The sequence below is a fragment of the Enhydra lutris genome, unplaced genomic scaffold, assembly GCF_002288905.1.
Source record: "Enhydra lutris kenyoni isolate GAN:26980312 unplaced genomic scaffold, ASM228890v2 scaffoldscaffold1, whole genome shotgun sequence".
Lineage (NCBI taxonomy): Eukaryota > Metazoa > Chordata > Mammalia > Carnivora > Mustelidae > Enhydra > Enhydra lutris.
The window spans coordinates 8,627,516-8,640,343 of NW_019154085.1; the positions used below are offsets into that span (position 1 = coordinate 8,627,516).

Below are 12,828 nucleotides of genomic sequence, written 5' to 3' on the forward strand. Positions count from 1 at the left end.
GCGAATCGGCCCGCAGCAGCGCCGCATAGATCAAGTCAATGGTAAGTGAGCGAGCAGCTCATTTTCCCATAAAGGGAAGTGCATTTTATAAGACATCGTCCCCTAACTCCCTCTCATTAGGATGCTCTCTCCTCTTCTATAAGGTGTTAAGAGGCAGCTATGTAACAGACTATGGGACCAAAAAAAAAAAAAAGTCTTATTCACAGCTTTGCTAGTGAACCCATTCTGGGTACCATTTATTCTTTGCTATAACAAAAGTCTCTAGTTATTTGCGCCTGGACTGAAAGGCCCCAGCTCCGGCTCCACAAGCAGAACACCAGTCCCGCCCCTTAAAAATACAGCAATGCTCTGTGCTGAGGGGACACTCCTCGGCAAATATTAGTTAGTGCTTTAGGAGGTCACTCAAGATTTTACAAAATGGTTTGACTAACCAGTGTCCCTTGAAGTGAGACAGAGGAAAGAGAGAGCCGCATTCTGATCGATGTGCTTGAACATTTTAGTTGTCCAAAGAGGTAACCTAGAAGATGACTCAGGATGGGTAGAAAAGGGGAGCTGGGATTCATGCTTCTACTTAAGCTAAAAATTGTAACCACTAACTGCAGAGGAAAACAAAAAGGTACTTCCGAGAAAGGGATCCAGCACAGGGAAAAGTGAGCAGGTGAATGATGACGGGGCACCAGAGAAGGGAGGAGAGCCCCACCCGTGGGGCCGGCCAGCCCCAGGCACGGGCCGGGCAGATGCAGGACTGATGGGCAACGAATGACCCCATCCCCCCGAGAACAGGTGCTCCACAACCCGATCCGGCAGCCGAAGTCTCCTCGTATTGGCCTCAGATTATGGAAATAGGTATATGTGTGCCTGTGTGTGTATGTGCATGCACATACTCCTTCAGACTAGAAAAAGCAAGAGTATTTTCTCTCCCCAAAATCCGCTTATTAAAAACATGTTGCCTCACAGCAGACTTATCCACAGAGACCTGGCAGGCCAGAAAGAGTTGGCATGATATATTCAGAGTACTAAACGAGAAAAACATGCAGCCAAGAATACTATATCCAGCTAGGCTATCATTGAAAATAGAAGGAGAGATAAAAAGCTTCCAGGACAAACAAAAACTGAAAGAATTTGCAAACACCAAACCAGCTCTACAGGAAATATTGAAAGGGGTCCTCTAAGCAAAGACAGAGCCTAAAAGTAGTAGATCAGAAAGGAACAGAGACAATATACAGTAACAGTCACCTTACAGGCAATACAATGGCACTAAATTCATATCTCTCAATAGTTACCCTGAATGTTAATGGGCTAAATGCCCCAATCAAAAGACACAGGGTATCAGAATGGATAAAAAAACAAAACCCATCTATATGTTGCCTACAAGAAACTCATTTTAGACCCGAAGACACCTCCAGATTTAAAGTGAGGGGGTGGAAAACCATTTACCATGCTAATGGACATCAGAAGAAAGCAAGGGTGGCAATCCTTATATCAGATCAATTAGATTTTAAGCCAAAGACTATAATAAGAGATGAGGAAGGACACTATATCATACTCAAAGGATCTGTCCAACAAGAAGATCTAACAATTTTAAATATCTATGCCCCTAACGTGGGAGCAGCCAACTATATAAACCAATTAATAACAAAATCAAAGAAACACATCAACAATAATACAATAATAGTAGGGGACTTTAGCACTCCCCTCACTGAAATGGACAGATCGTTCAAGCAAAAGATCAACAAGGAAATAAAGGCCTTAAATGACACAATGGACCAGACGGACATCACAGATATATTCAGAACATTTCATCCCAAAGCAACAGAATACACATTCTTCTCTAGTGCACATGGAACATTCTCCAGAATAGATCACATCCTGGGTCCTAAATCAGGTCTCAACCGGTATCAAAAGATTGGGATAATTCCCTGCATATTTTCAGACCACAATGCTCTGAAGCTAGAACTCAATCACAAGAAGAAATTTGGAAAGAAGCAAAATACATGGAGACTAAACATCATCCTTCTAAAGAATGAATGGGTCAACCAGGAAATTAAAGAAGAATTGAAAAAATTCATGGAAACAAATGATAATGAAAGCACAACAGTTCGGAATCTGTGGGATACAACAAAGGCAGTCCTGAGAGGAAAATATATAGCGGTACAAGCCTTTCTCTAGAAACAAGAAAGGTCTCAGGTACACAACCTAACCCTATACCTAAAGGAGCTGGAGAAAGAACAAGAAAGAAACTCTAAACCCAGCAGGAGAAGAGAAATCATAAAGATCAGAGCAGAAATCAATGAAATAGAAACCAAAAAAACAATAAAACAAATCAACGAAACTAGGAGCTGGTTCTTTGAAAGAATTAATAAGATTGATAAACCCCTGGCCAGACTTATCAAAAAGAAAAGAGAAAGGACCCAAATAAATAAAATCATGAATGAAAGAGGAGAGATCACAACTAACACCAAAGAAATACAGACAATTATAAGAACATACTATGAGCAACTCTACGCCAACAAATTTGACAATCTGGAAGAAATGGATGCATTCCTAGAGACATATAAACTACCACAACTGAACCAGGAAGAAATAGAAAGCCTGAACAAACCCATAACCAGTAAGGAGATTGAGACAGTCATCAAAAATCTCCAAATAAACAAAAGCCCAGGGCCAGATGGCTTCCCAGGGAAATTCTACCAAACATTTAAAGAAGAACTAATTCCTATTCTCCTGAAATTGTTCCAAAAAATAGAAATGGAAGGAAAACTTCCAAACTCATTTTATGAGGCCAGCATCACCTTGATCCCAAAACCAGACAAGGATCCCATCAAAAAAGAGAACTACAGACCAATATCCCTGATGAACACAGATGCGAAAATTCTCACCAAAATACTAGCCAATAGGATTCAACAGTACATTAAAAGGATTATTCACCACGACCAAGTGGGATTTATTCCAGGGCTGTAAGGTTGGTTCAACATCCGCAAATCAATCAATGTAATACAACACATTAATAAAAGAAAGAATAAGAACCATATGATACTCTCAATAGATGCTGAGAAAGCATTTGACAAAGTACAGAATCCCTTCCTGATCAAAACTCTTCAAAGTGTAGGGATAGAGGGCACATACCTCAATATTATCAAAGCCATCTATGAAAAACCCACCGCAAATATCATTCTCAATGGAGAGAAACTGAAAGCTTTTCCGCTAAGGTCAGGAACACGGCAGGGATGTCCCTTATCACCACTGCTATTCAACATAGTACTAGAAGTCCTAGCCTCAGCAATCAGACAACAAAAGGAAATTAAAGGCATCCAAATCGGCAAAGAAGAAGTCAAACTATCACTCTTCGTAGATGATATGATAGTATATGTGGAAAACCCAAAAGACTCCACTCCAAAACTGCTAGAACTTGTACAGGAATTCAGTAAAGTGTCAGGATATAAAATCAATGCACAGAAATCAGTTGCATTTCTCTACACCAACAACAGGACAGAAGAAAGAGAAAGTAAGGAGTCAATCCCATTTTCAATTGCACCCAAAACTATAAGATACCTAGGAATAAACCTAACCAAAGAGGCTAAGAATCTATACACAGAAAACTATAAAGTACTCATGAAAGAAATTGAGGACGACACAAAGAAATGGGAAAATGTTCCATGCTCCTGGATTGAAGAATAAATATTGTGAAAATGTCTATGCTACCTAAAGCAATCTACACATTTAATGCAATTCCTATCAAAGTACCACCCATTTTTTTCAAAGAAATGGAACAAGTAATCCTAAAATTTATATGGAACCAGAAAAGACCTCGAATAGCCAAAGGAATATTGAAAAAGAAAGCCAAAGTTGGTGGCATCACAATTCCGGACTTCAAGCTCTATTACAAAGCTGTCATCATCAAGACAGCATGGTACTGGCACAAAAACAGACACCTAGATCAATGGAACAGAATAGAGAGCCCAGAAATAGACCCTCAACTCTATGGTCAACTAATCTTCGACAAAGCAGGAAAGAATGTGCAATGGAAAAAAGACAGCCTCTTCAATAAATGGTGTTGGGAAAATTGGACAGCCACATGCAGAAACATGAAATTGGATAATTTCCTTACACCACACATGAAAATAGACTCAAAATGGATGAAGGACCTCAATGTGAGAAAGGAATCCATCAAAATCCTTGAGGAGAACACAGGCAGCAACCTCTTTGACCTCAGCCGCAGCAACGTCTTCCTAGGAACATCGCCAAAGGCATGGGAAGCAAGGGCAAAAATGAACTATTGGGATTTTATCAAGATCAAAAGCTTTTGCATAGCAAAGGAAACAGTTAACCAAACCAAAAGACAACTGACAGAATGGAAGAAGATATTTGCAAACGACATATCAGATAAAGGGCTAGTGTCCAAAATCTATAAAGAACTTAGCAAACTCGACACCCAAAGAACAAATAATCTAATCAAGAAATGGGCAGAAGACATGAACAGACATTTCTGCAAAGAAGACATCAGATGGCCAACAGACACATGAAAAAGTGCTCCATATCACTCGGCATCAGGGAAATACAAATCAAAACCACAATGAGTTACCACCTCACATCAGTCAGAATGGCTAAAATTAACAAGTCAGGAAACGACAGATGCTGGCGAGGATGCGGAGAAAGGGGAACCCTCCTACACTGTTGGTGGGAATGCAAGCTGGTGCAACCACTCTGGAAAACAGCATGGAGGTTCCTCAAAATGTTGAAAATAGAACTACCCTATGATCCAGCAATTGCACTACTGGGTATTTACCCTAAAGATACAAACGTAGTGATCCGAAGGGGCACGTGCACCCGAATGTTTATAGCAGCAATGTCTACAATAGCCAAACTATGGAAAGAACCTAGATGTCCATCAACAGATGAATGGATAAAGAAAATGTGGTATATATACATAATGGAATACTATGCAGCCATCAAAAGAAATGAAATCTTGCCATTTGCGACGATGTGGATGGAACTAGAGGGTATCATGCTTAGCGAAATAAGTCAATCGGAGAAAGACAACTATCATATGATCTCCCTGATATGAGGGAGAGGAGATGCAACATGGGGGGTTAAGGGGGTAGGAGAAGAGTAAATGAAACAAGATGGGATTGGGAGGGAGACAAACCATAAGTGACTCTTAATCTCACAAAACAAACTGAGGGTTGATGGGGGGAGGGGGGTTGGGGGAGGGGGGTGGGGTTATGGACATTGGGGAGGGTATGTGCTGTGGTGAGTGCTGTGAAGTGTGTAAACCTGGCGATTCACAGACCTGTACCCGTGAGGATAAAAATATATGTTTATAAAAAATAAAATTAAAAAAAAAAAAAAAACATGTTGCCTCAGAGGGCAGCAGGCCAGGAGAAGGTTGAGGCCTCCCACATTAACCCATGAGGACTATCATTGGTTGGGCCCACTCTAGCCTCGGAAGGAAGGAAGAAAGGACCACCCAAATGGCATCTTCCTCTCACGTCCCTCCTGAAGCCAGTCATGAATTATGGAAGTATTATTTTCGTGCCTTTCGGGAATCTTCAGGATACTTTCATTTATAGAGTTCCTACAATAGAGATTTGGCAGCCCCTATTTAAAAGCTGACAAGACATAAAAGCCCCTTTATTTTTCAATGTTTAACTTACTAATTTCCACAAACAGAAACGAAGACATCTCCCAGAACACCAGCACATCGCTCCATCCCCTCAGAGACGGGAGGAGGATCCTGACACATTACCTCAGGCTTGTTTTGTGCGGAGGAGAGGTCAGGGAGGTGGAAGGAATGTCAAATAGTGTTTAGGAATATAACCATGCTCCTAAGTAAAGGGGTTTCTATAACTGTGTGATAATGATATTGCATTTTAAAAGCAATCATCTTGTTTCTGGGTTTGTATCTGAGTAAGACATCTCCAGATAGATCAAGTGAGACTGGTAAAATGGTTGTCTTCAGGGAGGGACACTGAGGACCGGGGCATGAAATTGAGGAGATACTCACTTTCACCTTTTGTATCTTTTAAACACTACCTATACGCTTTTCGTACACTACCTATTCAAAAATAATTTTTTAAAAGCAATCTCGACTCAGCTACATTAACTCTGGGCTTCAGTATAAAACTCCATTTCAAGCCCTCTCTGAAAAGTTTCCACAGGCCATGCCCTGTAAGGAATGGTTTTGTTTCAAAGACTAGGAATTCACACATCACTTAAATAGCTACAAGATTCACTTAGGCAGTCACTAATAGTTTGTCCCTATTTCCCAAGTTTCTAGAAGTCGAATATTTTGAACCATAAGATGGATGAGATGGAAATGTCCTTCCCTCAAGAATTTTTATTTAAAAAGAAGAATCCTGAGGGGTACCTGGGTGGTTCAGTCGGTTAAGTGTCTGCCTTCAGCTCATGACCCTAGGGTCCTGGGATGGAGCCCCACATCAGGCTCCCTGCTCAGTGGGAAGCCTGCTTCTCCCTCTCCCTCTGTTGCTCACCCCATTTGCGCTCTCTCACTCTCTCTCAAATAAATAAATAAATAAATAAATAAGATCTTAAAAAAAGAATAATCTTTAAAAAAATCAAGCTAACTGCAATTTATTCTAAAATATGATTTTAACTATTGCCCTAAATGCTTTTATTATAGTCTTCATATCATGATTCCTATTCATAGGATCTTTTATTCAGAGTCCACAAACTGGAAAAAGTAAACACATTCTAATCCTCATGGTTTTGAGGAAGTCTGCCCACATTTCCAGTGACAGGTGAACTTACCATTTATATGTTATTGCAAGTTGTCTTCTTTTAACAAGGGCCAACGGGGCCTGAGCGGCCAAGCCCTCCTCTGCTAAAGCTCAGATACACAATCATGAAAATCAAAGACAGACAATATCAGTGTGGATGTAGCAGAAACCTAATAGGATTAGAGGATGAACAGAATCCCAAACCTAAAGTATGAGAGTGGAAAATAAAAAGCACCAAATCTCCATCCAAGGGACCAAAGGTCATTCTGATGTTGGTGGGGAGGGGCTTTGGAATGGATATGTTTAAAGCAAAGACTCTGACGGTACAAATAAGAGGCCCAGGCCACCTGCCTCCCCCACCCCCAACCTAAAGCCACCCATAAAGGTTCTGTTTTGGCAAGGCACTGCATCCTGGAAAGTATACTAATTAATCAGAGTGCCAATCAGAGACGAGGCTCTTACGGACACAAGCCACTTACATCTCTGATGGTCAGTTTCCTCCTCGAGCCTACTTCCCAGGACTGAGGTAAGATACATGAAAACACTGGATCATATGTTATCAATTTCCTGATATTATCCTCAATGATCACAAAGAAGTTTAGCACACAGCAGTGAGGTTTACTATTTCCAAATTCATTCATCGATCTGGGATTTGGTGAGTTCCTAGAAGAGCCATGTGACACAAGGTTGGTACTTAATACCTTGTGATGTCTGGGGAGAGACAGATGGACAGATGAATGGAAGGAATGAAGGAACGACAAAAGCAGGTCTGGATGAATGAATAAATGAATGACCATAGTCTGTGTAAGATATCGACTAACAGGGACAGCCGAGCATGACGAGACAACTTAGAAACCTCTTAGATTTCCAAACTCAAGATGCATCCTGCAAAGATGACCCATTCAGTTTCAGCAAACTACGCTCATCTGAGGACTCTTTGACAGTCTTATGACAAGTAGGTGCAGAGGAAGCTGATCCTCCCGTCCAGTGCCTGGGAAGGTCATCTGCCCCAAATTAAACCCGTCTTTGTCCTTCAAATTCATTTAAGTAGGCCCTGTAATAATAGAAGTCTGGGCTGCCTGCCTCCTCTGGGGCTTTATCTAGCCAAACTAAAGCCATCTTTACATTCAGAAATAGCTTAGACAGCGCTCAAATCAAGGTTTGCCCATGAACTTAGGTCAATGTTCACAGAATTTTATTTTGCCTGAACTTCTGATGAGCTAAAGATAAATTTTCTTTCTGAAGATGAGAGCAAAAGTTTTTAAATGTTCTAAGTTTTCAAGATCAGAGACTGAAAATATAGAAGCTCTCTAACTGCCCCCCCCAATTCTTTATAAGTTCCATGCCATCAGCTCCCAAGGTTTAAGCAAAACTTCATTATGCTGGGAAGTCCCCTTAGGTCTGCTGTAGCCAGATATGGGGTAAAAAAGTGATGTGTAAAAGACACAGACTATACTATGAAGAATACACCTGAGCTTTTACATTGAAAGGATAGGGATGTGTGTTGGAGGGCCCTCATTTTGAGTAATGAAGATAAATTTTACTCTGAAGCCAAATCTTTCCATAATTCTCACTCACTGTTTTGGATTTCAATGAACAGGACTTTTCTCAGTCCTTAAAAAAAAAAAAAAAAATTACCGCATATTTCCAGTTTCACATTCATGATACACAGTATCTCCAATTTTGTGGTGCAGAATTAAGGTGGAATTGAGAGGAGAAAATAACAACAACAACAAAACCCTACCCTTCATTCCCAATTCCTAACTTCAATGTCAAAGTTATTTCTATTAAATACTAGAGCAAGCTATAAAGAAAAACATTCATCCAGACAGAGATATTAGCATACCCTGATCAGCCAGGACATTACAAATCTCTAAAGCTTTTGGGAGGAGAAATAAAATCAACCACGGCAAGCGGGATCCTCTGCAAATAGGGTTTCTCGCACATCGTGTTCCAACAGAGCCGTAAGTGATACTGACTTCTTCCCAGGTTGTTGGCCTGAGCCCCACAGCATGAACTGGCACAGTCCATCCACAGGTGATCCTTCCTAGCAGACTGGCGTTTTGGAGAGAACAAGAAGGCTGCTGTACCTTTTCCCCTGAAGTTCAGTTGGCAAAATTTCTCAGCTACATCAGTCTCTTAAATCTTAAACCCTGGGATCCTTTCAAAGGAGGAATTGCCTTGAATGAAAATAACCTATTCCATGTTCTCCCACATTCTTTTATCACTTTTTTTTCTCATTAGTGGATGGCAATGCCAGCACTGGGTCAAATATTGGAAGGTAAAGAAAAGTAGAAATGAGCCAGAAAAACAAATGGCCCATAATCTGACCTCCTAGGAAACAACCCATGTTCACATTTTGGCAAATCTCCTTCCGGATTTTTTCCTATGGGTCATGATATTAGTTAGACTTGTGTTGTATCTACCTGCTTTTTTGTCCCCTCGCTAGCTGATACATCATGAGCATTCTCCCTTAAAAACTGCAGTCCCCTTAAGGTTTCAAGAGAGACTAGCCAGCTACTGAACTACGAAAAAAAAAGACAGTCCTTTGGGGAGAGAAGCATGATTAGAGAAAGTTAGGAAATGCTGACCTACCACTAAGGATGTGGAAGAAATTATCTGATGTCTTTAATGGCAATTCAAAGTGACAGACGTTCGTCTTTGAAAATAACTTATTATATTCCAGAAATTTATATACTTCAATAAAAATACACTTATAGCAGGTTCCCATTTAATCAAATCTTACTTTGTATTTTAAGGTTTAATATGTACCATCCTTCAGTAATAACATCTACGTACACACTCTCCTATATTAAATCTCTTAATTCTTACACAAACTAAACAACTCAGGAGAATTTTATAGCCCATTTTTCTACATTAATGAAGAATTCTCCAAATGTGAAAGTTCATTTCGACCATCCAGTAAATCACATATTCATTCACACTTCTATCTGTTCCACAAAAACGTATGTACTATGTTCTCAATAGTATTAGTGGCAAATATAAGTACTCCCCTTCACCCTAAATAAGAGGGAAGAAGATATTTCTGTGAACCATATATTATGTGGAAGCATTTATCTTTATCAAAAAAATACATCATCAAGTCAACTGGGTTATGGCTGAGTTATCTGCAGCGAATTTCTGGTTCTTAAAAATGACCTCGACTCTCCCACCTCCTTGTAAAGACCAGGACCCAAACACAGTAGTTATTGCTGCTGGGGGAAATGAGAGCCAAGTATTCTATAGGCCAATAAGAATTCTTAAATTAACTGAAATCTTGAGTTATTCTTTTTGCTTTTTGAAATTAATACAATAGGGGCGCCTGGGTGGCTCAGCGGGTTAAGCCGCTGCCTTCGGCTCAGGTCATGATTTCAGAGTCCTGGGATCGAGCCCCGCATCGGGCTCTCTGCTCAGCAGGGAGCCTGCTTCCTCCTCTCTCTCTGCCTGCCTCTCTGCCTGCTTGTGATCTCTCTGTCAAATAAATAAATAAAATCTTAAAAAAAAAAGAAATTAATACAATAAATATTAATTACAAATGTAGATACAGGGTATATAAAATATGTAAAGTATTAAAATAAATAATAGAATAAATATATGCTTTATATACTACACATTCACAAGGTACATGTAATGTGCACATGTATACACACACACACACATATTTACACATGCTTTTTAAAAATATGTGAACATCCTCTAACGAGCATTTTCTAAAACAATATATTTCCCAGTTTGAAGACACAGGGCATAAATATGTAAATTGGAGCCAAAAACTTTCATAATAAATTCAGAAAAGACCCCCTAGGTTTCCATGTATTTATGGAATGTTCCGTAACAAACTTATATTTCTCGTTTAGTACTTACGTTCCATGAAATAGGGCCCAGGCTCAATTCTCCACACAATTTGCCCTTTTTGGGTTCCGGTCACACCCCTGTTTTTAGAATCCCAGAAGTTGGCTGGAGAATTCTCATCTGGAAAAACCAAACAAACACTTTTCAGTTTAATTACAACCTATGTATCCTTCCTTAGTTCCAAGACTAATGCAAGTTCTAAAATAAAGGAAAGAAGAGATAAAGGGGGAAGTATTAACAGGCACTATGATGAGGAATCAGCTCCCAGCCGACCGCCGCCCTGCATTTCTGCACTTGCGTTGATACGGGAGAACCGTGGAGCGGGTGGAAGGAGGCTGACATTTCTGGGCTTGGCCGGGTCAATGAACGTCCCCAAAAGACGAAACTGGAAAGAACAAAGGGTATAACCACTGCAGGGTCAGCAGTGAGCTGACAGATAAGAAAGGAGTTGGGTGCGCTCCCATCTACAAAATCCTAGAAAAAAAGAAAGGAAGAGCAAAGCTGGGAGACCCTAATAGAACTCCAAACAGAATTTTAAAAGGGGGGGGACCTTAAGCTGTGAAAATGAGTGAAGACACAGTACAGGTTTGCCATGAACAGTGTTCAGGAGGCACCAACCAAGTCATCATGTCTGCTAGGATAATCTTTCACAGAAGGCCAAAGGCGTAAACCTTGAACAATACAAAAAAAGAAGAAAGGGTTTAGGCATTTGTTTGGACGGACGACAGTGACCTGAAGAGCAGGACTGTAACAGCACTTCCCAAGTGTTCTGACCTCCCAGCACACAGAAAACAGTAATATTTGTAGGGCGCATTGACAAACGAAAGAGACGCTAGTAACTTAAAACAGAAGGCAGGGATGTTCTGGGGGCTCCAGGCTTTTCCCCACAACCCCAAGGGCTGAAGGTCATATTCTATCATTTGCCCGCATCACACTAGTTTGAAGCTCTGTCCCAGGGCCTAGAATAGAAAGTATAACCAAAAAGACCATTCAGAGTTTGATAGGTACATGGAAATGTGTACAGTGATGCTTGTTCTTAAAGTCATACGTACTTCACCTGTCTCCCCAAATCCCTTTCGCAGGAGGGGAGGTGAAGGACACGCTTTCTCTGAGAGCTGGGACCAGCTAGACATGGAGTCAGAGGGACACTGGAAAACAGGAAAGACGGAGAACAAGTCCCAAGCTCAAGGGAATCGTCCTGAGAAGAAAAACCTCCCCCCGCCCTTTGTTTTTTCATGCTTCTGGAGCACGAAAGAAATGTTAAGTGGACCAGAGCGAGGGGTCAGATGGCCCAGCCCTGAGAGATTTCTGTCTGGGGTTGTGCTGGGAGCCCACTACTTTCATCACAGGGATAAGCCAAGACACTCTGAGAGCAATGGTCCTCCCTGCCTTTTGCACTGAGCACACTGTCGTCAAAAATTGTTTTTGTGAAAGATCAAGAAGGGGCCACTGTTCTTTCTAGGAATGGGAAAGCATGACACACTCTTCCCGTCCCCTCCCCCCCAAACAAGCAACACGAGGCCAATCATCCATTCCTTCTCCAAACAGCAAAGCAATGCCAATATTTAAAAGGCGGTCACCCAAAACTGGTTGTGATAGATGTCGTGGGGCTCCTCGGGGCAGATCCCGACCACTGCCCTCCACTGAGCTTCCTCCTTGTCAAATGAACCCCAGTTTTACCCAAGGCAACAATGTTCCCAGTTAAAGACACTCACCTCTCCAGAATGCCTTGCAGCTGAGGGTGGCACGTGGCACAGCTCTGGCCAGCGCCATGGCAACGCAAGTCTACTGGGTGGGACTTCCAGGAAAGCTATTATTTTCCTGAGTTACAAAGGGCAGCCTCAATAACCCTTTATGCTCTTCCCTCCCCCTGTTCTGAGAGCCTCATGCTAAGGACGGCAGAGCAAGAAGCTAGAAGTAACCACGACAAGTCCTTCAGCCCTGCACCACGTGCCTTCAGGCTTCTTGCTACCGAGCAACAGTACATTGCTATCTGGTTAAGCCCCTGTAGGTGGGTTACTCTACCTGCACCTTCACACAATTCCTAACAGATACACCCACCACCCTAAAAACCCATCAATGATGCAGACTCATCGTGCCTGACTTGACCCAGAATCCCCACAACGGCATCACTGCTTTGGTCTAGACCGCAAAGATGCTGGCTACCCATCTAAAAGAGAGTTTACTGGAAGGAGCTGCTTGGGTGGAGAGAGAGGCTCTCCTGTTTTTGCAAATAAAT

At 41.4% G+C, this 12,828-nt stretch overlaps 1 protein-coding gene across 1 annotated transcript in view; it reads right to left on the reverse strand.

Moving 5' to 3' along the window:
• The window catches only part of LOC111145297 (HECT, C2 and WW domain containing E3 ubiquitin protein ligase 2), a 222,453-nt gene that overhangs the window by 133,822 nt on the left and 75,803 nt on the right, over positions 1-12,828 (reverse strand). The window contains exon 2 of the mRNA XM_022500135.1: positions 10,602-10,709. Coding sequence (XP_022355843.1) covers positions 10,602-10,709 — 108 coding nt within the window. The remainder of the gene's footprint in view (positions 1-10,601; positions 10,710-12,828) is intronic.